General features: G+C 42.7%; 1 protein-coding gene across 1 annotated transcript; it reads right to left on the bottom strand.

Moving 5' to 3' along the window:
• Positions 1 to 217: 217 nt before the first annotated feature.
• On the bottom strand, positions 218 to 26,655 carry ngfra (nerve growth factor receptor a (TNFR superfamily, member 16); the record flags this gene model as incomplete). The annotated part of the gene is made up of 6 exons (XM_079233503.1): positions 218 to 270; positions 5,554 to 5,777; positions 7,606 to 7,843; positions 15,800 to 16,162; positions 23,319 to 23,481; positions 26,617 to 26,655. 6 exons carry the CDS (start codon positions 26,653 to 26,655, stop codon positions 218 to 220), a joined length of 1,080 nt encoding a protein of 359 aa, XP_079089629.1.
• Between the last annotated feature and the right edge of the window lie 482 nt (positions 26,656 to 27,137).

Raw genomic sequence — 27,137 nt, 5'->3', positions numbered from 1 at the left:
ACACACTGATTGATAGAGTTGAACTCCATATGCAGGGATGAAGAGTCACACTGTGGCCCAAAGGAGCCGTGGGGTCCATACAAGTCTTTGCTCTGTGGCCACTTCACATATGAATCCCCACTCCCACTGCAAGGCTTTCTCTTTGGTCCACGGGTTACGTCTCCACTCTCCTCTCCCTGTCTTCAGTTCTGACGCCTCCTCTTCTTCGTCCTCTTCCTCAGACTTCAGGGGGAGGCGTGTCAGGCTGGGGGCCGCCATCCACCCTCACCACTGTGGAGAAAAGGTAAGAAGAAATATGTCAGGCTCTGGAAGAGTACACGGGGGATGTGTGGTGAAATTTAAATCAGCGGTGGCTCTTCTTTTTTTGACAATAAAACCATAGAAATAGAGAGTAGAACAGACATTGAGCTGTTTGTTTGACTAATTCAAAAGAAAATGGTGATTTGATGACTAATCAATAGAAATCAAGCAATTCAAAATTATGCGTATTTTCACAAATCAGTCTTCTTGTGTTTCCCACTCAGCAGCAAGTCCTTTGATTAAGGGCACCTTGAATAGCTTCTGCATGTTTTTATTTAGAATCGCTGCCCACAAAGATTATAACCTCCTATCAACCAAAATACTGTCTTCCTGCATGGAGGGACTCTAAACCCCCTGATAGTCACACTTTTCCCTGCAGGGGGCCCTGTGGTGTCACTCACTCGCCTGAACCTACTAAACCGCAGTCATTAGCCGGATGAGGATGGGAGACAAACGCTCTCTTTTCCCACCAACCTCTTAACCTGTTGTCAATTGAGGGAAGCCATGGAAACGCCTCGGGAATGCAGAGGCGTTCCTGAGAGGACCCCCGAGTCCGGTGGGTGTTTTCTCATCTTCATCAATGCATCGTTGTGCCAGGGAAGTGTTGTACAAGAGGATTTATTTTAATGCTTTGAGAGAGGGGGGTTCTTTTGTCGACTCATAATGTCATACCCCCCTCCTCCTGCTGTTTTCACCCCTTTTCCCTTCCTAAAAACACATCTTCTTTTCCACACATGGTCGTGGTATAAAATACACTTGGATTAGTATCTATGCTTCCTCTGAGCCCTCTGTTTATAGAGTCTGTCCAGTGACGGCCTCAGTCCCAAGCACTCTTCTCTCCTGCTTCCTGTTTCAACAGACACCCCTTCAGGCATCGGCGGTGACAAAGAGCAGAGGGACGCTGACGCTAGCCAGTGCACCGCCATCTGTAACGCACACACACGTTCAGGCATTCGCTCAGTGGCTTGCACCTGCTCTTCTACCTCAGTGCTGCATTTATTGCAGTGCACCCTTATTTTGAAGGCAGTGCTGATAAAAGCGGCCATGTGGCTGCCCGGTGTTTTCAGTCCGATCTCATTCCAAGAATCAATACAAGCCGTCTTTCACCGAACCAGCTCAATCTGTTCTGAAATGTGAACTCCCAGCAACGCTTTGTTACCGCCTTCTTCTTCTTCTTCTTCTTCTTCTTCTTCTTCTTCTTCTTCTTCTTCTTCTTCTTCTTCTTCTTCTTCTTCTTCATCAGCCCATTCAGGCAGTCCTGATTGGACCCTATGCCATGATAAAAGCTCTCAAATTTGCTGATTGAGATTGAATTTGAGATGACTGCTTGGTCGTCGCAAGAACTCCCAGAGAAAACTGAACAGACATTGGAATTGTTTTACTAATTAGAAAAATAAAAAATGTGTTACTTATCACTTATTAGGAACAGCGCTTCATTGCATAACTTATTTTATTACATTTCCATTTGAACCCCAAAGTCCATGTTCATATTATAAATGAATGGCCTTCTGAGCACAGACTCATAAAGGTTGCCTCTTAGCCCCCTTTCATTCACTGTGGACTTGCTAAACCTTTTGGGATGTATTTAGGAAGATAATGTTTGGTCTAAAAGGCTTTTCTCAATTATCTTGGGAGGGATCCCAAATGAAGTTTGTTTTATTCAAATATAGAAATGTATTTTCTTTATCTGCTGTGAAATAAAATACACTTCTTTACTCATATGATGTACCATTACTGTTACCTAAAGTATGCACTATGTAGCTGCATTATGCATGAGAAAATGATCTAAAATTGAAGAAAAATAAATATTTGATCCGACAGGGGGGATTAACATGATTGCGACATCTCTATGTTTGGCTCAGCCATGTAGCTTTCCAACAAGAAATGCTACATGAATATATCGAATATGATTTTGTTAGTTTTCTCATTATTTCCTTGTGGCTTTCAGATTACTACTACTGATTTTACTCTTTATTCTGGTGTATTCAGGACCGTATGTCAGTCAGTTATAAAGCTAAGACATACATTTGTACCCCATCCTTTCTACTATTTCTCTAATAACCCTCCTTCAGTTGGCAGTTTGACTGACATTGCCTTTACTCCATTTTGTGTCGACCGTGGGGTAAAAGTCAGAACAGGGATGCACGGCTGGGTGATGTGAGTGAGGGCTTGGAGTCTAAATAGATTTTAAATTTTAAACACATTCAATATGCACGATCCAGGGTGGAAGCAGACAGGGAGGGGTGCTGCCACAATAGACGGCTCTTTTTTAATGGAGATGAGCAGACCGAAATGAGTCCGAGCACCCTTCATGCCGGAGCTCCCCCTCCCTCAGTCATGCAGGGAATACCCTCTGTGGATGTTGTCAGTCAAAACACGGGACATTTTCATTGCTCTATTTCTCTATTTAAAGCCTTTTTTGACTGGATGTGGTCCCATTATTTTTAGTCGGCAGTAAAATATGGTTCATTGGAAGCAGGAAACCCCCCAGCGATTATCGTGGATTTATTGTGCATATTCTCACCCTCTCACATATTTTATCAGAACCAGTTGGTTGTGGAAGAACCTACGGACCCCAGCAGGAGAGCTTTTGCTGCCCTTTTAATGGCTTCCGCACCCGCAGACGGTGCTAATGCCAATTAGCACGTGCTAAACGCTGGCGCTGGATCAGCTTTTGAAAGGCAGCGAGAGCAGGCCTGGATCCCGTCTCATAACACCTGCTAATGAGCCAATCAGTTGGAGTGGCGACAGGGTTAACGGGGCAGTCATCTTCTAACTGAAGTGATGCCGATTTGTCCCTCCAAAAGAAATTCCTTCTTTTCTTAGACGTGCAGCAGGGTTTTCATTTGTTTGAATGGAAGACTGGAAAGAGGGACTCAAACCAAAACACAAAAACTAAATAAGCTTTTCCCAAGCCTCATTAGAATGTAATGGGTATCCCAGAAAAGACACAGTACTGTGGATTGTTCGAGGTAGGATTTATCAGCTGTTTGGCTTGTTAGCACATTATTATCCCTGTATACTATATTTGGGCTTTAGTATAATTCAGAGTAAGACCAGGAAGGAAACATAAGAGATCCTGAGAGAGAAAGTCTGGTGGAGAAGCATGAATGACTGAATGAATAACATGATTATGACTGAACTTGAGACTTCTTCCTCAGGTAAAAAGCCTCTCAGGTTTATGTGTATAGATTGAGGGAGAGCGCTGGTTTCATCTCTTAATGTGAGTGTTATTTGATTTTTGAAGGAAGCTAGACTGCTGTGGGGTCACATCTCATTCCTGCCACACTTGCTTTTATTCTCTGAGCTGTTAAAGGTTATCCTCTTTTTGAATCGGTGCAAACTCCACAGGATATACAGCCTTTGTGAATGTTGGTACTCAGTGTGAGTGATGCTAATATTTCTGACAAAAAACAATTCCCTTCCCTTTTTGCTATAGATGCTACAGTTTAATGCTGGTGTTATTCTTTGCTTTTCATGTCAACCAATCCCATGAAAAGACCAACACAATAGTTTGACTTTGTGTTGCCTTCCTCAATAGAACTCAATTTTTGTCAATGAAAATGTGAAAAAAAAAAGTTTTTCCCACATCCAGAGTCAATCCCACATACACCATCCTGCCGCTATATACACTAGTGCACCAAATGTGTATTAATACGCAGCTGGAAATAGTCCCCATCAAAGGCATTGTTTTCTCCGGGTTTCTAAAAACTACTGTGTAAATCTGTTACCTCATCTTTTTTGGGAAAAATGAAAGTATATATGTGTGACCCATTTTCTGAAAGACCTTCAGTTGTAGCTCTTTTTGTGGGATTTGTTAACAATACAATTGCTTTTTGTCTTGTGCTTTAAACACACATATCTGATTAATTACAAGGGATTGGAATATTATGAAAAACACATACTGATTCTAAAAAGCAAGGAATCAAAACAATCTTTGTTCTCTCTCTCTTAATGCACTGCGCTGAAAATAAGTAAATTAAGAACTGCTTTGAATTGATCAGTAAAGTGCATTATGCTGTTTTTATCCCGACAAGCCAGACGTTATTTATCGAGTTATTCTCACATAACCTTTTACATTTTGTCTAGCTTGCCAGACTACGTCGCAAAGTCGGTCCCACAGACATACACCCAAAATACTTCATGAGTCAAGGAGAGACGCATTTAGATAAAGACGAGTAGTAACGGCACATATAGATCAAACATATGTAGTTGCATGGTTTCCTTAAAGTTTTTAAATGTTCTGTGCACTAATATAGAAACCGTGTCGAACATCTGTCAGCACTGAATTCTTCAGCCTCATATTGATGGTTTATCTCATCACTTGCGATTAGGAGGCATACAGCCACACCAACGCTCAGTACCCACCTCACATGCATGTTGCTACCGGTTCCCTAAATCATAATCTCTACATTCCTTCAAATTTAATATTCATGCATGTAAGATTTGGCTGCTAGGTGTGAATCCTGCTCCGAGGTGATATATTGTTTTTGATCTCAGTCCTCAGAAATGTGTTGGCCTGAGGAACAGTTGTGCACACTGCTGGTGAACCATAACAAGTAGAATCTCAGCATTGTATCCTGATGGAATCAGTAATGACGGTATCACGGTGTGAAGGAGGAATGTACTCAGACTTAGAGGAGCGTCTTTTCTTAAGTTTCTGGAATCAAAATGATCTGTCAGAAGTTTTATATCAAACAGATATTAGATGCAAATATGTTGACACATCTTGGTGTTTAGTTCATTGACCCTGATTTGACTGAAGTCCATATCACAATATTAATTCATATTAATTATATTTTTCCACCAAAAATGAACACTTAATGGCCACTGTATTCGGTAAACCTACACAATCTAATGCAATCCAATAGAACAGCTATCTTTAAGAAGCTTGTGATGAGAAATGTGTGAATTACTTTATATGTTTACTACTTCCATAAGAAATACAAATATTTAAGTGGAATACAATGTTTCTTTGATGGAGTTTTTCCTTACCCAATGAGGCAGGTTTGTAATGTAATTCACTTGATTTGATAATATGATGTGTTCATCATTACATCAGAGAAGAACCCTAAAACCTCTATTATGAAAACCTCAAAAATAACAATTATTTTGCAAATGATTGCACAACCACTAAACCTGATGCACTACAATACCATTGGATTGCCCCCCAGTCCTGATGAATGCTCATGAAAATATTTACACACTTTTGTTATAAAATAACGAGTTGATGAAGAGTGGTTTTACGCTTACCAATCTGCTCCTGTGTGCGTGAGCGTGACGGCTGAGTCTGGACTTCCGCCTGCGCCTGCTGCTGCTGCTGCTGCTGCTGCTGCTGCTGATGCTCCTGCAGACTCTGACTGTCCACCGAGATGCCGCTGTCGCTGTGCAGCTTCTCTCCCTCCGGCGTCACCATCTGGTTGCTTGTAGCCGCGCGGTTGTTAGCTGCCTGCTTGTTCTGCTTGCAGCTATTCCACCTGTGGAAAAGTGGCACGTCAGAGGAAGATAACTACCTGCTCAATATGACGCAGCCGTTGTTCAGTATTTTGATTTCACGGCAGTTATGCGCGATGAAGCAATAACTAATAAGTGAAAACAGCATTTTAAGTTACTCTACTGAGCTATAGTAGAGGAAAATAAAATATTTGTATCAGTCGCTCGCTAGAAAGGAGGAACATGCTTTTGTAACACTATATAATTACTACATGCTATTTAGCATTAGTAAAGTATGAGTAAACACTTTATTTATTTATTATTGATTATGAGTATCTCACCTGGATTGGTCTACTTACAACTGAGGTGGCACTAACTAGAGGTCTCAGGACCTCTAGTTAGTGACGAGCTTGCTAGCTGGCTAGCTAGAGAGCTAGCTACCTGTGACTAGATACTCATAATCAATAATATGTATGTGCCAGCAAACTATGAAACATACTGAACACTCGTACCACTGACGTGCATCGCCCCCATCACCATCATATTAATGTTCTTTATCACTTTGTGTTGTGTCTATTTACCTTTTCTGTTGAGAAGCTAACTAAGACTTTTGTTAGACTTTTGTTAGGCACTGCTGGCCTTTTAATGTCATTTATAAATGTTTTGTAAAGCATAGATAGTCCTCACTTCAGATGAGGTCACAGAACATACTTAACTAATAATTAACTAACGAGTAGTAACTACTGAATTAATCATGAATTGCAGTATTAAAACACGTTTATAAAGCACATGTTAACCATTAGTGCATCATCTATAAGTCCTTAATAATTGGTTTGTAATATATATAACTTAATTTACAAATGGAATATCCATCATTTATAAAGTATGAAAACCCAATCATGAAATGCATAATAGTCAAGCTTATTAATCAAGAATAAAACATTTATAACTGTGTTTATGAATTGCATACTAATGAGTTTTAATGTCGGAACAATGCTTTATAAATAATTAATTAAGTGTTTACTCATACTTTACTATTGCTAAATAGCACTAAAAAGTGTTACCATGGGTTTGTCTTCCAGTATCTTCAATCAAGAATCCACGTTTCAGAAATGTCTGTAAATTTAAATAATATATCGTGATTTGTCTGGAAAAATAAAACGTTCATAAGACGTTCAAAAACAGCTTGACAATTCTTAACTAATGCTTCTCTTTAGAAGATAAATGACTCACATACCAATGATTAAAATATTCATGAGGTATTGAGTGATACTGTGCAGATAACACCTCCAAGGGTGTACTTATAAAATATTGTGTGTTAAAGAAATTCATGTAAATTAGAGTCTGTTTTCTGCTTGACAACAAGTACATGAAGATTATAAGCCAGATGTGTGTGTGACTCTGCTGATAAACCATGGTCGGCACTTTGCAAACAATCAATGCCTCTAATGAGCTCGTTGACTTGTTTCAGACGCCTTTCAGGCCGGGCTTGTATCTGTCTGCACTGTCTGAGTGCCTGGATGCACGTGTGGTTGCATGTCCTCATTAATGTGTTTGTGCGTGACCTCTGTAATGCATAAAGTGTTGTGACCTTCTTTTTTGTGTGAAAAAGTCATTGTGGTACATTCAAGTGATTCTCTAAAAGTGGGTCAAAAGCTCTTTGACCATCACAGGCCTGAATATTTCAACAGGCACCTTTTCGCCCAGGGCAACATCTGTCACTATCCAACACCACCAAACACCGCCCACCAGACCACTATCTCCATCACCCTCTTTGTCCTCGATTTTATTGTGGATGAGGTGCAAAAACTCTGATTGTGTGAATGTCTCTAACCACAAAGCTTCTCGTCTCGTTGTTTTCTACCAACTGACCTCTTAAAGACGATGTAGGCCACGAGGCCCACTACCACGGCGGCCAGGATGGAGCAGTAGATGGGGATGAGGTTTTCGTTGAACCCGTGGCCGAGGAAGCGTGGAGAGCCAGCGCTGGACGTGGTCGTCTCTCCTGGCAACGGGCTGTCTGAGCCATCAGGGAGGAAGTAATTGGTGAAGGAGGGTGGAGACAGGCCCATATCGGAGGTAGGAGTGAAATATGTTGGGAAGAGAGGATCTGTGTGGGAGAAAAGGGAGCATCTGTGAGAAATCAAACACGCCTAGATAGAACTGAGAAGGAAAATAATTTATGTCTGCGGCCATGCGAGCAGCTCTGTGAGGTTTGAATACCGTATGAGAAAGTATGAGCTTCAAACTATGACGTACCAGAAAAAAGCACCATAATTCAAAATGGTACATTTTAGAATATTGTATATTATAATGTATGATACTTATTGATGCATCAGTGTGTTCATAACTTTACTGTTTTAGTTGGCAACGGTCAGGCTAGTTTTCATTACTTTATATACTGCTGGATTACTTGCCTGGATTATATTTTGTATTAATAACCTGAATAATCTGCGAAATTGTTAACGTTATCAAATACATATATTGAAGTGAAAAGTGCAATAGTACTGAAGTATAAAGTAAAACATGAAAATCCTCAAGTAAAGTAGTGCTTCCAAAGTGTAAGTACGGAACTTGAGTAAATAGTTTCAATCAGCTATAATATTAACAATGTTCGCCATTTTAGTTTAGTTTTCCAACATATGCAAATTAGCATTAATGACAGACATTTTAACGGTGCTCGATCAAAATGTAAGGGATCACCAAAGTAACATTCTCAGGAACATGACAGTCTGTACCGAATGTTATGCTAATTCATGTTCAATGTCAAGTCAGAGGATCAGCAAAGTTCGTAGGGTTCATCCTCTGGGGACCATGACGCACATATCTCATGTTGAGATAGATATGTGCGTCCGGGCCACAGTGATGGACTAACACACATTTCATATCTTCTCCGAGAACTTGTTTGTTGCTGTGTAGTCATCAAGTCCCCAACCAGATGCCTTATACACTGCACACATGTGGCAGCTGTTTCTGATAGACAGATGGGTTCTGGCTGAGTGGCTGTGTGCAGAAAGAGAAGGAATGTTCCTCAACGAGGGGGGCAAATATCTGTCACCCACCAGCCCACCCCACAACAGGCCCTGGCCCTGCAGGTCTCCTCTCACCACATCCCCATCTATTAAGGATCTCTGCTCATTGCATGACATCAAGGCCATATGGATCAATGTAGAACAAAGTCTGGGGCTTTCGAGAGGTCATCACTTTAAGTGTAGCCTTTGCTGAGTCCAGAGAGGCAGGAAGGCTCTGTGCTACTGGATGTGTCTGGTCTCTATCATAGCAGAGCCTGGAGAGAAGAGACATTTTCATAAACTGTACGATTTCCTCTTTCTTTGTGAGCTCCATTAATGATTCAGTGTAATTTGTCTAGGTTGCAGCAGACTGGTACACTACTGTTTTGAAGAGGACTGTAACTAAAACTGCAGTGATTCTGTCAGACGGTAGAAAGGCTCAAAAAGCAGTCTGCAGTTTAGTCCCTCCCTCAGGGTATAGTACAGCAGGCCGAGGCGAGGGCCCGTCCAGCCAAAACCCAAACTCCTCTGAGCTCAGCAGCCGGTTGGGGATGGAGAATGTGCAGCCTGGTGCAGATCTGAGCTTGTAATTCCCAGCAGAACCTCAGGCTGCTCCTCATTAGCTGTGTATTGGCGCTCACAGGATTAACCCCCAAGGCTTCCTTCAAGGCCAAAGACCGGGACGCTCTATCTCGAATATGTTAGGGGTTGTCCTTCTTTACACTAGTTCTGTTTTTAGGGATTTAACTCGTTTTGTGGGTGTGATGGATGAACCCTATACTGTTTTCACAGACAGGGAATCAGATTACTAACAAGTTGCAATGTAATGTAACCACATTTTATTCTACTTTACTGAAAAATGAGATTCACAGTACAGTATTTTTTAAATCATGGCTGAAATTTGAAATTTCTCACAAATATATGTTCTCCTTTCTCTCAAATGACATCTACTGTCGGCTAGCACTGCAGATACTTTTCATTTGATTTCCAGAGTAATTCACCTCCTAAAATTCTGCCTCTACCTCAATTCCTTGGAGGTTAATGGAATGTTTTTTGTGTTAATTACAGGATTGAAAAATTTCATTTAAATAATTCAACAGCAGTTGCGTATATTTCTGAAAACAATGTCCTAGACCTCACTGTCAAAAAGTTTTCATTGGAAGTTATTTGAGCCACAGAAATGGTTCTGTATGGCAACTGTTGACAGTGACGGGGCACATGCTGTTTTTGCAAAGAAATATTGATGTTGAATTTTTTATTTCTCAAAATCTGGCTGAATAAGAAAATGTTTTATTACCGTTACAATTACAAACTGTCACCTAATGTTTGTACATGATGGAATGCACCTACTCTTTTTTCAGCATCACTAAAAGCTGAAAATCATCAATTTAGGGGGCTCCTTTTAAATCAAGAATTTTGTGAGGAAAAATGGATAGTGACCAGTGATGTGGTCAGATGATAGAAAGAAGAAACCCAGTGGACCAAGGCTGTCTACACATTGTAGTCTCTTTTCACTGGCATTGCAGACAGTCAAGTTTCTCCACATTGATTTGTTGCATAATTTACACACGGTTACTCGCTTTAATAGTCCGAAGGGACCTTGATGGGCATCTTATGTGGACATGTTTGGAAAAAACTCTGCTGGGCGTCAAGAGTCCACATTGGTCTCTGCGTCTGCGCGGTGATGACGGGGCATTCCTGCCTCCCGGAGGGTGGATTGGTTTACTGAAATGGCAGAAAGCATCTTTCTAGGACAGAAAAATACTGCACATGTGCGTGCCATACTTAGAAACAGAAATAATGCAGAGGTCTATTTAAAGCGGGTGCTATTGATTCGGATCTGTCTAAAAGGAGGAAGGGCTTGGAAGAGTCTGTATTACACGCATTTCTTGACGTTTCCTGGGATGTAGTCAGGTTTCCTCAGCTCCGCCATACATCATCCAGGTAATGCAGGGCCGGTTAATGGTATTAGCAATGCAACACGAGCTTGCAAATAGAATAAATGTGTGAATGGGGAGGTGTGAAAGTGAGTGAAAGTGTGCAGCCTTTCCTTTACCACACATTGAACTGTCATTCATCCTGCACTGCTGCGAGTGAGCGTCCATGGTGCAGTGACTGTTGTCTTCATGCAGATGTATTTATGCATCAGTCGCACCTCAGGACTCGCCCATAAATTGTCTTTCTCATTCTGAGCCAAGATGAAGGCTCTCCTGGGAGCCTGCTTCACATAACACTGACTCAACACAGAGCCACAGCTTAAATACAGTGTACTAGCTCTTTATCATAACTTCCCTTCTTTCCCTCCCTTTCTCTGGGCTGATGTAGAAAACACGACTGGCTGTAGACCAAAGGATAAACCTGGGTCTCCAGAGGCTGCATACTTTAGATGGAACAGAATGGGAGCTTAAATGCGGCGGTGGAGATTTAACAATTTCATTTTGGCTTCAGTGGGTTTAAAACACTCATGAAACGAAATAAAACTAGCCCGGGATTTTACGAGCGTGGGGCTGTGTGTGCGCAGGGAGATGTGTTTATTAGCCGGGTGTGGACGAAAGGGTAAAAAAAAAAAAAAAAAAAGAGATTTCATTTTTATGAGCCATTGAGGTCTTTATAGTGAAGTTAACCCCAGGGTCCTGTGCAGAGAGGTTGGTGTTTCAGCTTCTGCCAGTTCAGGGTGGAGATGAGCAACTGTCAGGCGGCGCACATGCACAATGACCTCTTTATCAGCCGCCAAACACTCTCCCAGCTCGGCCTCGGTCTCAATCTTCCCCTGTGTTTGTCGCCGGACGCGCGCACATCCATCTCACACACACACACACACACACACACACACACACACACACACACACACACACACACACACACACACACACACACACTACGAACGATTCAAGTGAGCGCTCTGTCTTCTATTAGGGAGGGTTAATAGGGAGAGCGGAGCGGAGGGCAGACAGAGAGGCAGAGTGTTAGGAGAGGGTGAGGAGGGGGTGCAGATGAACAGAGGAGCTGCTGTAAAGTGCTCTGATTAGCAGGAGTAATTATACTGCAGCGGTGAAGGCGCTGAATGCACACTTCCACCACTTCGCTAGCCCGGCCACTCGAGGGCCGAGAGAGAGAGAGAGAGAGAGAGAGAGAGAGAGAGAGAGAGAGAGAGAGAGAGAGATGAAAAGGGAGGAGGGGTGAGTGATAAAAAGTCTTCCTTTATCAGTTGTATTTAATCTTTTCTTTCTCAAGGACAAACACTCAAACAGACCCACAGTACTTGAATGCAAATCTTCTCAACTGTTGACTGAACAGAACCTTTAAAAAAAGAAAAAGACTGCCGAGGCCAAACGGACAGAGACTTTCGATAAAAGTCGCAGGAGGTGTTTTCAATTTCAGATCAAAGAGATTCACACATGTGCGGTGTTTGGAGTTTAATGAAAACTGTACATGTTAAAGCGCACTTGGCAGAGGGAAGAGCGTGTGTGTGCGTGTGTCGAGTTAGCCCGCTATCAGCTGTATTGATTTTGAATGCTCACAAAAAGTGTGTTTGAAGCTGGAGAGGACTACACTTGTGTGCGAGTGCCCTGCAGTTGAGTGTGTGTGTGTGTGTGTGTGTGTGTGTGTGTGTGTGTGTGTGTGTGTGTGTGTGTGTGCTCATAGAGGTCATTCAGCGAAACCTGAGCATGAGCAGAAGAAATCCCAGGACTCGAATCGACCCCTCAACATAGAATACCAGCACAGCACATATGCTGCAGCTCCCACTGTCTGTTTTCATCTCCATGTCTTTCTCTCGCCCTCTCTCTGCCTCTGATTGTATCAAGTAATTGACACTTGGTGACAGCTTGATATGAACTGGGGATTTAGGGATTTGAAAATACCCCAATCATATCTTTTTACTGAATGTGTGTGAGAGAAAGAGAGAGAGAGAGAGAGAGAGAGAGAGAGAGGTATGAATTAAAGTCTCAATGAAATGGAGCCTTTTTAAATCATTGTCCTGATCATATTGTGTACCAATTTTACAAAAAAATATATTTCTTTGTATTTTTGTATCAAATTCCAATAATTTTTTTGACTTGTAAATCAAAGTATGACGTGTTCTAACATAAGCTAGCACTGACCAATTCCAACCAATAAGATCAAGACATCCATCCATCAATCAATCTGCAACTGTTAGCAAGAAGGAATATGTGTGTGGAATTAAAAACATCATAAGCCCGCCCCACTTTTCAGCGGTCCAACCAAATGCAACGGATTTGATTTAAAGCCCTCTGACAAAATAAATGACACAAACAGGATGAGCGAGCGAGCAGCTTCCTGTTCGCTGCAGAAAACATATCTGCATGCATCCTAGACCACCATGGAAGGCCTCGAAATATCATCACCAGCACATGTGACTACAGCCATTACCCACAGGCCCACTGGTGCAGTATGACAGGGCTCTCCTTTCAAACGGGCGTCCCACAAGGTCACTGATCGGGCCATCTCCAGTCGCATCCGTCACTGCTGCTGCATTACTGTTGCTTAGGACGAGGCGGGTCAAAGGTGAGACCAGCTGCATGGGTGGGCACTAAATGGGCAGCAAAAGGCTTTATTGTGGCTTACTGTACGTCAGATATGTCTGGAATACAGTCGATGTTCTGTATGTTTTAAGGAGAGTAGCGTGCAGTTTGTTTTGACGGCTGTCAGTCCTGTCCCGTTACAGCCTCGTGTGAGGCTAACATGTAACATGTGAGGCTGCATCATGCAGAGAAACTTTCTAAGACTTCACAAGACTATACTGTGCCTTGGTTAGACCTATGGGAAATAGTCATTCCTGGCATCTCACCATGCGAAATTTGGTTCACACACTTGCTTCCAGCCCTTCTACAGAGCTTCCAACTTTTCAGAACGTTTGAATACTGCAGGGTCATGTCCTTGCTTCTATTTTAAAAACAAAAACCAACAAGGCTTAGCTTGAGCTGGCACAGATGTGGACATTTCCAGGTGCTATTGACATTTGGATATTTTCCATCATGTTTCCACTCCACTCAATCCTGTCACATTGTAAACAGGACTAAGAGTCTATAGCCATTTAGTATGTGCCCAAATACTTGAAAAAGCTGAAAAGAAAGTATGGATAATAGTAAGAAAGAAAGAGAATATCACCTTTTTCCTTTTCTCTCTCTTTTTATAAATAAATCCCACTGATTTCTTGCAAAACTTGACTTGATTTATGATTTGAGATGCAGAGCTGCCAAGCAGAAGCCACATGCTGGTGTTCAAAATAACTGTGATGATGATGATTCATTGATGATAAAAGTCTAAATGTTCCGCCTTTGAGGATGTTTGGTGCACGTGGAAGGAAAGGTGGTAAGTCACCATCTATGTAATTAGCCCTTCTTCCACCTCATCTACCGCTCCTGCTCTTATCTTTCCCTCGTTCCTTTCTCCACTGCCCGTCAGTGCTATTACAGTCTTTTAAAACCGAAGTTTACACATCCTCTCTACTCCAACAGTAGACAGTAGATTTTTGAGGTTCAGTAACTTTGTGGATCAAAATACCTGCCGATGTCTATGCTGTGAGATCCCAAACCGAGTCAGCATTAAAAAGATAAATATTGCATATTCCAACATTCATATCAGAAGCCGCCATTAAGATGTCCGTTTAAAGATTATAATGCAGACAGCAGATCGATAAATGCCCTGCATTAGCAAGTGCTCCTGCTATTAAGCGCTTTTGTCAAATCATTTAATCACTCCACAATGTGAGTGCATCTGTGGTCAAAGTTTGCATCAAAAACATCACATGGAAGGAAAAATGCTTTTCCCCAGAACAATGACCACGAATTTCCTCTGAAGTCAGCGCCTGTTGTTGGGAAAAGGTTGTTTTTGTTTAGAGTGCTGAAGATGTCGATTTTCACTTTGCACTCCACCCTTATCTGATATTGTTCTAAGGAACGATAGCAGGTTTGAATGAAGGAAATGGAGAGCAATGCCACAGAATACATTTTTACCTCCCAGATTTGAGCCCCGTGACCCCCTGATGAGGTCAATGTCATGCCTCGTCCGGCGTGAGGGAATTTACAGCTTCCTCGGTTATAAGTTGCCTCGATATGAGAGAAGCAGCTCAACTCTGCTTGCATGTTGCCTTCTGCTTTGTGGGGGAGCAGATTATTAATTGTCTCTGTGTTGACACTCCAGTAGTCTTTGACCTTTTAATGCTGGAGCTTTCGACTCGCTCCCATTTGAAAACACGAGCAGCGCTGACCTCTGACCTCTAGAGTTCCCACAGACACATACGGGAGTCACTGGAGGCTGGTTGAATGGGATCGAGACGTATATGATGGCTCTTAAACTGTTTGGAAAATCCTGACAACCAGTGCGCTACATGTGCTCTGCTCTTATTCTGTCTGAATGGTGCTTTCACTGCTCACTATTTTGTTGCTGTTGGGAAAAAAACTCTGGTGCATTTGGCTGTTTGGCTCAGTTCAGTTTTGCTCGTGGGAAAGCTGTTGTTTGTTGTTTGTTCCTACTTTATTTATGGAGTCCCTTATCATATATCAATATAAGCAAGATGCAGTGACCACATTTAACTAGCAACCGTCCCTCCGTATTGTGCCATGTCATTGTTTATGACATGGCAGGTCCAGTTGCAGTCTGAACTAATAATAACGAATAAATACTTATTTCTTCATGAACTCTTTGCAATCACCAGAGAAAACCCATAATGTGTGCAGCATGGCTTTGTTTTAATTATTTTTTAAATGAATCGATCAATTGTTTGGTGTACAAAAACAATCAACATTTTCTAAGCCTAGGTTGGCATCTTTAAATCACTTGTTTTGAGTTAAGAAGCTGTAAGTAGATCTCATTTATTTTCCAATAAATGTATGTGATGCTGATGACGAACAATGACCGTCACCAGAACTGTCCAATGAATGATGTTCACGTCAGTCATATGAATGCTTGTTTACTCCTCCTGGTTTGTGTGTAATAAGTCAGACAACAATGCATCCCTTTCTTTTCTGTGGCCTGAAGCGGTTTCCCTGAACTACATGTGTGCCAGTGACCTGCGCGTGCAGCAGACTTACTGTGACAGACAGAGTCCATGTTAGGCGTGCACACAGCCAGCTGTATCTCACTGTCCTCGTCACAGATGGTGCAGGGCAGGCAGGGGTCGAGGGAGCTTTCCCGTTCGGAGTAGGTATCGTCCACGCACTCCTCGCACACCGTGTCGTGATCGTGTTCGCAGTGCGCGAACACGCCCTGGCCGAGCGGGCACACCGTACACGGCGAGCACTGGCCTAATATCTCGTCGAAGAAGAAGTTGTAGTTGCAGACGCAGTTGGCGTCGTTGGAGTCGGTGCAGGGCGTCTCCATCCGCATCAGGCCGGTGCACTCGGTACAGGGCCGGCACCGCTCTGTGACACTGTAGTTCTCCGAGAAGGTCTCACCTGCAGATGAGAGGACAGGGCGAAGGAGACGAGACAGAAAAGTGAGAGGGAGGAAACGAGAGATGGGGCAAAGAGTGAAGGAGGTTAGGAGATATAGATAGAGAGCAGGAAATATGAGGAGATAAACAGAGGGATAAACAGTGAGCCTAATAACATTAATCGTGTTTACTGCACATTCATTAGAAGGGAGGACACATTGATCCACTGGGCTCTTAGTGATATGTGCTCCGGGACAAGAAAGGTGCTCTTGTCGGGGAGCGAGTCAAAAGCCTGCTGCGCTCATTACGATATTGATCCCAATGTGTTTGTGCTGCGCCGAGTAAACTGCTTTAATCTCAGTCATACACACAGAGTGAAGTTCAGGTGCATCGACATGCTGAGGCTGATGCGCTGATGATAAAGACTTGTGTTGAGTATACCCAAGCAATCAAGCATGACTCTGTTATATGTATAGGCTTAAGAGAGTGTTAACGATTCATTCTGTCAAAGTGGGGGATTTCTGGGAGGCTAGAAAATGTGTGTAATTGGTTTTGCCTTTAGTTAACTCAAATTGTTAAACTATTCTAAATCATGATCCACTTAATAGTTAAAGATGAAACTGATTCAACATGTTTTCCCCTTGAATCTATTTATGTTAGTCCCATTTGTACAAAAGTGAAATCTTTGTCAAAAATAATATGTTGTATTGTTTAATTCGCCAATAATAACAAGGGTTTATTCTTTCTGTGTATAATGTTTATTCATATACTAATTAGGATCAATAACTACCTCAAACAGTTATTGCCTCTGATTAGTTGATACTACACAATTAGCATTAGCATTATCAATAATAAATGAGTGTGAATGAAGACTGATGCTGTGCAGCCATGCTAGCTGCTCAGTGAGGCTGCACTTAATGCTAATGTTTAGGATGGTAACGTTCTGACATCAGCATACAACACAGATTCCAGTCCAAATGTCTTTAGTTGTGCAGGTATTTACTGATAAATATTCCATAAACTTTGACCTCATGAAAGGTCACCAGAGTTATTGACTCTATCATCTGTAGGTCATGAATGTTTGTACAACTTTCTTTTATTGCGATGAATCTCATTAGTTGATACTACCAATTAGCATGGTTATTAGCATTATCAATAATAGAGTGTGAATGACATGAGTGCTAGCGTGGCTGAAAAGTACGTTTTAGTTCAGGTTTGTGTCAAACATTTACCCTTTACAGGTTTGCAAACAGACAGTGTCCTTTTTCTGTTTCGGATGTAAAAAAAAAGGGTCCAAAAGACGGCCATTGCAAAGAACAACTCCACTGCATTATATTGATTTTCTTTTGAAGGGTTGTGAGAAAAGGAGATAGCGGACCAAAGCTGAGTTGTGGAGAACAGTGTTGAACAGAAAGAGGCGAGAGCCGTGCTGACTAATTGCTTGCTGCTTTTCAATTACTTCAAACACTTCAGATTTGCTCTCCAGGAACGTTCGCGACAGGAGGATTCAGGAGAGTTCATTGCTGAGGAAGTGATGACCTCAAATTGGTTTATTCTTACACTGAGAGTTCCTCTGGGCTCAAAGTAATCTATAGATATTATATGTTCATAAATAATTATTTCCCAATATAATTGGATGTCTGCTGAATTATGCATGCAGTGAGAGGGAGGGGCCAGTAAGTGTGTTTTAGTGGTTGAATGAGATGAGAGTGGAGTAGAGAGACTAACAGGGAAATACATCTGCAGCTCAGATTGACCACACAGGAGGCTTCACTTTTCTCCAAATCTCTTTTTACTGTTTTCTGTGGGTCACATGAGAGCGGTCACCTTGCAGGAGCTTCAGCTCACATGCAACGTGTGAAGTTTTACTCCCACTAGAGGGGAGTCAAAGTGCAGCGAGTTTAGCATCCATCCATCCTGCACGAAGGTTTCACAATATGAGATGAAGAGACAAGAATGCATGTCGAAACAGATTTATAAACTGTTCAATGACAGTCTTGATTTCAAGTGACGCAGCAAGTTAACACTGGTTTAACATGTCCCTGGTGGTTAAACGGTCTTTGTCTTAGTGTGAAATAAAACATCCGGACTGGGTGTAACTATAATTATAGCCACATGACAGTGTGAGACTTTTTTTTTGCACAACTCTTATCAGCACACACATATGTCTGAGTGTGTTTTCCATGGTGCTTAGTGGGTGTCGTGTTGAGCAACAGCATATTGTCAGTGTGAAAAGCCCTGCAGCAATGTCCCAGCACTTGCTTTGCGTTGTAAGCGGCTCTGGCAAGTAAACGCTGGCACAGACGGAAGCTCTAAACACCTTGTAAACAGCAGCGCGGCTCAGAAGCCGATGCTGAAAGCTGTCACATTCTGCAGGCAGGCCGAGTGGAGGAGCAGGCGAAGGTAAGGATTTAGAGACGGGTAGGGAGCAGGCGGACCCACGAGTACAGGTGGACGCTTGATTTGCTCGAATGAAGCTCGCGACTGTTTGACTTAAAGGCAAACGGTCTGTGAGGGAGGGCTGGTGAGCGAGGAGGAGCCCAACCCGAGTCTAAAAAACGATGTAGAGATCAAAGTGTTGATGTACGACTGGAAGTGGAAGGGTCAGGGGAAATGGAGCAGTCAGGGATGTCAGTCAGTTTCCTCCTCGGATAGAAACACACACACACACCATCAGATTCAGTGTTTTATCTTTTCTCTATCTGCCGTCACCCCTTGCTCTTATTACTGTCTGGAGGCAGAAGTGATAGAAGAGAGTGACATCGACTGAACTGTCCAGACATGGACAAATAACAGACCTGAGAGGTAACCGATTGTTTTAATTAGTGAGCCTGAAGTCTTTGTTTTTCTTTGCAGTCAGGCTCAACCGGCAAAGCTTTCCTCATTCATTTCAATTATCCCACAGCGCGCAGGCTTCCTAGGCTAATTTTAGCTTACATGCATGAGCCCCTTCCCAGTCCCTGTGAGTGTAAACACGTCTAAATGCGGCCATATGCACCGAGAGGAGTGTGTCCGTGGTTTGCGTGCACGTAATTCATGTGTCGGCGCTTTCATCTTGGGGGCTATAAGAAGAAAGAGAAAGGCCATCGAGGATCTGGTGGAGAGCGTCTTCTTTAATAAGATACGATCCTTTTTCTAATTGTCCCAGATGAGCAGTTCATCTCAGCAATCACAGTTTTCCTGTTCGGCAGTAAAGAAACGTGTGTAGGTAAAGGGAGATGTGGGGATGATGCACTTAAAATGTGCCGCTTCGGCCCATGAAGACCCCCCTCCAAACACTGATGTGTTTCGGTCCCATTAGTGTCATCAATAATGTAGCTGGATAGCCTTGAAACTGCACGATGAGCTCCACAATCAGCACTTAAGGTGTAAGCTTTTAGAGAGGATGGCCATTTCTGCCACTCAGTGTCAGGGTCCACGTTTCAGCGGAGGCACCATTTCCTCTCGACCCTCCGCTGACTGCAGATAAATCATCAGCATTTGGAAAGCTGCGTGACGGCTTTATTTGTTTTCTTGAACGTGAAACACTTTTGTGTGTAATTATCGCCGTGGTCCACTTAGCTTCCCTCCAGATTTGAAACAGGTGTTGGATATCACCAAAGCTATTATTAGGAGACCAAAGGAGAGATGTTTTATTTCACAATCAACCCGTTGCTTTTGTATCTTGTGCTGTTGTTTTTTGCCACGTAAGGACCTAGCTTCCTCTAAGACTGCCACAGAGGACCCGCTAGGGGGAAATCTCTGATTTCCTCTACTTCATCCCTCTTGATCCAACGCTGGAAGCGATTCTTGATGCTCTGTTTCAGCGCTCACCAGACGAGGCTGTGATTCTACTTTCTTTCCTCCTTCAAATCCCCAGTGAGCGCCGGTCCAGTCGGCCAATTCTTAAACGCTCTTTTGCCTTGTGAGCTTCTGCCTTTTGTTCTCTCAGATCTTCAGTCAGTTTGCAGGGCAAGCCTTTCTGAATGGCTCACTAAGTGAGGTAGGTCCGGTTGTCTCGTCTCCCATGACAGCAGAGAAAAGTGGAAGAGACTGATGAATATTTCAGCGCAGCTGACGCTGGCATTCGTCCCAAGCCGGGATCAGGAGGCCATGAAGTGTGTGTGTGTGTGGGGTGGGGGTTACACTGACAGGAAGTAGGGAATTAAGGGGGGTCGCGGTAAATAAAGATTTACCCATATTTACCATGAAACAGGAAATGGATGTGTTGCATTCTTCTCTTTAATTATTAATATCTGCACTTTAGAAAATGTATTCATAGCTTTGGTTTTCCAAATAAGGTCAGTGTTTCAGCCTCTAACTTCCATTTAAATCCACTCAGACGTATTGTAGTGTGTCTGCTCCTGTGGGCCTCAGGTATACGTTAAGATTTTATCATCTGAAACAAAAACAATATTGAAACCAAGGAAAATGCATTCACACCGGAAATTGAGTGCAACCTCCTGGGTATTTGAGCTTAATTGTTGAGTGTTTATCAGCGGTGAATACCACTCCTGTACTGCAGTGAAAGATAATTGTTCACTCTTAGAGGCACAATAGGCTTTTCAATATGGTTTAATTAGCTGGATCAAATGAGTAAAGATGCATTGGTGTAACAGTATGCATGATGAATGAGGCTATCGTGCCCTTTGGTGCTTGGCTCTCTAATACCATTTTATCCGTTAATACAGACGATGAGTCATAGCAACAGAGAGGAGGAGGAAGGATGGGGGGGAGTGGGGGGGGGGGATGCTGGCTGAGAAAAGCGAGTAGGATGGAGAAAAGAGGAGACACGACTAGAGTTGGTGGGATTCGCTGGTGTGGGATGTGGAATAAATGAAAAAGAATAATAACTAGAATCCTAGGGGGCAGCCCACATAATAAGAACATGGAGCTGTGGTTTCCCATCTACGCATCGTCTGCCACTGTTGACGGCAGGAATATGAAAAGGATTATGACGTGCAAGTTCGTGCAAACAAATTCCTCATGACGTCAAACCGAAGATAAAATCCAGAAGCTTGTGAAGCTACAGCGTGTTTCTATACAGACGCCAGGCTGCTTCAATCAAGCAATTTCCATTTACAGTCCATCATATGCAACGTTTGATGATGACTATAATTGGCCCTGCTCACTCTCCATCTGCTGGTGTGACACTGATGCGAAGCACAACTAGCGCTCTTTGTTTGTTATTTTTGGGAGAGAAAAAAGAAGAAAAATTGGCAATTTCATGGCACCTTTTCTACGTTGACACTGTATGATAGAGTCGGTTGATGTGAAATTGACTCTCTTTTTCTGATATATATATATATATATATATATTTATTATTATTTTTCCCCTGTGGCACTGTCGCGCTCTAGATGTAGAGAATTGGCCTCCTGCCCCTGAACCCGTTGCTGCAGCTCTTGAGTTCCTCGAGGCGAAGAATAGAAACTTCAAAGACGTGAAATCCGACCAGACTTGAGATTAATAACATAACACAACACAGAGATTAGCATCTGTTGTGCAAAGAAGTTCAAGGATAATCAGAGTATCACTTTTCTCTGGATGAAGAGCGTTTCTGCCAGCACGAATTTAATCGCCTCCCACAAAACGACATCCAGTTAGCGTCATTGTATTTTGGTGTTAAGAGACTGTTTACATGCACCATTTGCCAGTGTTTACAGGCGGCATGTGTGTGTGGATTAATGCGATCAATCAATGCTGAACGCAAAGTGCACTCTGAACGTCTAAACAAGACTAATTTGGGGTTCCTGCTCAGCGTCGGCCACTGCAAAGCCTCAAACTGACACAACTAGCGCGTGCTTTCAGAAGCTAAGAAAAATTGCGACATTTGTCTCGTTGCAATCCTCCAGCTCCTCTTGAGCCATGCAGCGATGTTCGTGACCTTATACTTTGACGTTTACTTTGCGCTCCGACGCACACCGGCAATCCTAAAGGGCAGAAAGAGCTGCGGGAATGTGACGCAGAATGACGGCCGCATCGAGCACAACACATTTGTTTTCAGCGCCTGGCTCTTCTTGTTCTCGTCCGTCTCGGAGATGTTGCGTGTTGGCGCCGGTCCAACCTTTGTAGAGCGAGTGCTAATGGTTCACAGCCCGGGCTGAGCTGCGAGCGAACACATTTGGACCCACTTACAGGCATCAAACATGTGACAATTCATACAAATGAGGACTAAAAGAGTTTGTTTTGGCTTTGGCGTTCTTTTTTTGTTTGGAGTTTAGGGCCGGAGCCGTCATCAAAGGCACAGAAAGAGAACGTGGGTGTGTAGATGAAGATGACGTAAGTGCGGAAACGTTGCATTAATTGGGTGTGAGCGTGTAATGCTGGTGATGACATGCAGTTTACATGTATACACTGTCTTTTGATTATTTTCAAATTGAACACACTTCAGGAAGTTTCTGTAAAGTCATTTAGCAGTTTTTAGCATTTTTAGTGTAAAAGTTGCTTCTCTGATCAATTCAATGTGGTTTTACTTATAGTATTGTATGTAATGATTGACTGAAATCAATGACGTAAAAAAAGAAATTTCACAGGTGCACATTTTTGACAGTGAGTTTTCTTGAGATACTCGTTGGGGCTGGCAGCACAAACTTCAGAGGAAGATATCTCAAAACCTCAGAACACAAAGCAAACATAAATGTGAAAATAAGAGAACGTTTTGGTGCCACGTTTCTAATAAGACCATTTTATAACTTGTAACTTCTGTTCATGTTTTATTACATGGAAGGGAGATAGTTGCCAAAGTAGATGCATGTATTTTACTGAATAAGTTGAACATCTGTGTATTGCTAAACTATTTTCAAATTGTTGGGGGGGAAGTGTAAATACTGTATGTGAATTAAATAACATCTTAATTCTAACTAATAGCTTTATTAATAGTTAATAAGTAGCTTAGCATTATGTTATTATTGATTACTTGTAAGTCATTAATAAAAACAACGTTTCTGTTTCTAGTTTGGCTTGTGTCTGTTCTATTCTTCTATTGGGTGGTATGCCGTTATGAATTATAATAAGATTAATAAACTGTTAGTTAGAGTTTGTTCCATATTTCATAAGACATTGTAAATAAATGTCAACCACTAATTAAACTATTTGTTAGAACTAATGCAGCATGTACGCTAATCAGGAAGCGGCACCAGTGTGTTTTCCTTCAACAGAATCTTTCCCTCTATAACTTCATTAAAAAGTCTCGACTCACTGTCCAGACACTGGGAGCAGACGGTCTGCGTGGCGCCGCATTTCTTCACCACTCCCTCTCCGGGTGGACACTCCTGGCAGCATTCTCCATTGGTGGTGTACTGGCCGGAGTCGCATGGGACCTGCACCGCCCGCTCCGTCTTGGATGCCAACGCTAACACCACCTGGAACACAGGGACAGCAGAGCGGAGTGTCAGAGCAGCACTTTCACACACGGTCACGGGGCCGCTGTGACCGAAACATACGCAGCAAAACAAAATTGACAAAAATTACTGCCAGGTGTGGAACCTGTTCCTTCAATCCAAACGCCATCAGTAGTCATCATAAATCATGTTGCCTCGACCTGTACTGGACACACTGTGAACAAGTCTAAATTGCCCTAATAGCTCCCCTGAAGGCCCATCAGCTCGAATAGTGAACCTATGACACGCTCGGGCCGAGGCAGTTATCGTAAAATCCTGTGTGTGCGACATTATACACATGCCCGTCCTAATTACTGTCTGGAGGTGAGAGTAGCTGTGAGTGCCAACCACTGCTTACAATCAGCATTGGCACACACACACACACTCACACTTGTTTTACTGTACTTGTGGGGACAGCACATGTTTTGTAACTTAAGAGGGCACAGCATAGCCTAACCCTAACTTTGACCAAAAAAAACAGGTCTTAGTACAATTGAATGGTTTACTTTATACTTTAAAAACAAAGCAATACTCATAAAGCAAACTGGGTGTTTACATTAAAAATAAGACTCTTTAAGCTTTTCAATAGCTCTGCCCATAGCAGGGCAGAGTCCCTCCCTTTAAAGTGGACCACATGGGACCATATGTTGGAAATGATATATAATGTAATCAACTTCTTGATCCTATTATAATTGTGCCATGAATCACAAATGGGATTTTACTTCGTTTTAAAAGATTTATTTGCACATCAAGAAGGCACATTTGGTCATAAAACGGTTGAAGTGGAAGACGTAAATGTGTTATTAGAAAGACTACACACCCGTATCTCTCTGAAGCTATGGCATTGAAGATAATGCATTTGTTCATGGATTTGGAGAAGTTCCAGCTAGCTAGCAAGCCAAGGTGACGACTGTGTTGGTGATGCACACTGTGCAAGACAAGAGATATAGTTCACTGAGCAAAACTAAAGGATACTACGACAAATCTAAGATCAACTGCCACTTTCTGGACTTGCTAAATTATCTTTTCAATTCACAATTATGAAATGTGTTACTCATGGCACAATTCAAACGGGATGAAGAAAATTGAGTATTTTGCTGTTGGCGTAAATGTTGTCCGCAATAACGTCCCATGGGGGGACCATAATGGGCGGGACTTCATCTCTCGGTTGGCATGTCAATCACTGATGCATATGTTTATTTTACTTTACATGCCTGTACTGTAAATACACCTTTTCCTCCTGGCTCATAAAGCCATACATGTGTCAGTTTAAATGTTTTCATCCGGTCTTATCTGTTATCACTTCCACTCTTGTTGCATTCCCTCAGTCCTCTCTGATACAAATGCCACGCAGCTCTGCTGGCAAAAGAACTGAGGCTTGTTCCACTGGTGTGTGCAACCATGTTAAATAAAAGGAATTCATATCTAGACATTTTCATTTCAGACAAAATCATTATACTGAAACACTTTCATGTCCTGTGGTTCTTATTATGTAATGAGCAAAAGCTAATTTCCACTTAATTCAAATTTGCTGAGACATCAGTTAAATCTTTTCTCTGTCTCTCATTCGTCCCTCCCCTCTGTCCTCTCTCTCTGCGCTGTGCCTGCTTTCATTCAGAAACAGATGTACTGAGCAGCCAGCAGCTCTCCCTCATTCTCCCTCCTCTCGCTCAACATTTCCTCTTTCTGTCCTCCCTCTTTTTTGGCTCTCTATGCATTTCTCTTCCTTGCTTTACAACCTGCAACACATCTCAGAATCTATTTGAATATATCATCGGGATTAAAGTCATGTTTTTGTCTGCAAAAATGAATTTTGGACACAGTCCAAAACCTCACGAGTTCCCTCTCCTATCTGCAGAGGAAGGATTCATGTCCCGAACTCCCTTTCCTGTGAATCTCCCTGGAATATCGCTCACAACACAGATTAATGGCAAAATCAGCAGTAGATTGGTCACCAGCAGCAGGAACATGCATCCACACACACACACACACACACACACACACAAACAAGAACAACGTACGGTGACCCAGCTGTGATGTGCCTGGTTTGTTCTCTTTCCAATTTCATGGTCAATTTGAGAGTTTATTTCTAAATTTAATTCGACCAAAGTGCAACCGACCGTCGCCACCCTTTAAACCAGCTGTCATAACAGAGTGTCCCCTCACATCCAGGGCTGTTCACGTGATGACTGAGCTGCACAGCCCAATTAGACCAGCTGCTGTGGACATACCAGAGACTCTGTGCTCCACCGTCCTCCCATAATCAACTTTGTTCACGTAATCAGAGGAGCCTCATCTTTCATGTCCAAATCAGCCGAGCAAGTAACAGCTCATGTCGGATATGAATGTAATGCATCCATTTACTCTCTGTAAACTGCTGCATCTTTAGCTCTTTATTTTCTCTCTATTTTAATATGCCGAATGCATCCTCAAAATTTGAAGTTAATTACTTCATCTCATTGATGAAGTCTGGGCCAAAGCGCCTGTCAGCAGACTGTTCCTGGATGTCTGGATGCTTCCCAACGTGAAGCAGAAATGTCAATTTTCCGGAAACTAATCCCAGCAGGGCTGTCTAACTTTTCCTCCCTGGATGAAAACCAAGAAGAAGGTGCATCTGTGAGTGTTTGTGGAGCTGCATGTGTGTGTGTGTGTGTAGCTGAAGGGGATGCCTGGGCATAATAGCACATGCAAATCACTTGTTGTTTAGCTGCATGCAGCACCTGCATGTTTAACAGTAAACATTATGAAATGTCCTTTAATAGGTTATGGCTTTTTTTTTTTAATATAGGAAATCCCACAGCACTGATGCATCTCACATTTAAGCACTGTTCAAAATATCATAGAAATATCACAGACACCACAGAAGGGATCATAAATGCCTTGCAGAGCTCTAAAGTTAAGAAGAAAACTCACTTCAACAGCTCCCAGCGGATATTATTGCAATATCATAAAAGTATGATGCAAATCAAGCACCACAGTGGAAGTAAAATTAAAAAAATAAATAAATAAAAACTCTACGACAGTCTGTCGACGGAGTAACACAAAAATAAAAAAGTCAGCATTATGAGTATATTTAGGAGAACACGCACGCCTTACTGTAGTGACGGGGCTACTTACCAAAGCGCACAAAATCACCAGCGATAAAGTAGCAGTCATCCTGCGTCGCCTGCTGGAGTCACACAGAAACAGTTCTCGTGCAGAGAAGGCAGCGCTATGTGGAGGAGGAGAGCCGCTCAGCAGGAGTGCTCATGTTATTCCCAGTGCAGCGGATTTTATAAATGAGTCCGCACCATCACGAGTGTGTGCGGGACTTCTGGGCTGGAGTCAGATGCGGCTGTCTGTGCACCCCTCAGCACCACCGCACAGGAGAAGAATTAATAAGAAGAAAAAGAAGAAGAAGAAGAGGAGGAGGAGGTGGAGGTGCAGGAGACTGTCCTGTCCGGAGTGCTGCTAAGCTGCAAGTGCACTGCGGAGGAGGCGAGAAGAGAGAAGAGAGGGGGCACGTCTACTCTCCACTTTATTACCTCTGATACTCCCGCAGTGAGACTGTACAACCTGCTCCTCTCTCTCTCTCTCTCTCGCGCGCGCCCCCCCCCTCTCCCCTCCACTCCCTCTCTCCCTCCCCCTCTCTCTCTCTC

This window comes from Taurulus bubalis (assembly GCF_910589615.1).
Source record: "Taurulus bubalis genome assembly, chromosome: 17".
Taxonomy (NCBI): Eukaryota; Metazoa; Chordata; class Actinopteri; order Perciformes; family Cottidae; genus Taurulus; species Taurulus bubalis.
This window is presented reverse-complemented; position numbering and strand designations above follow the sequence as displayed.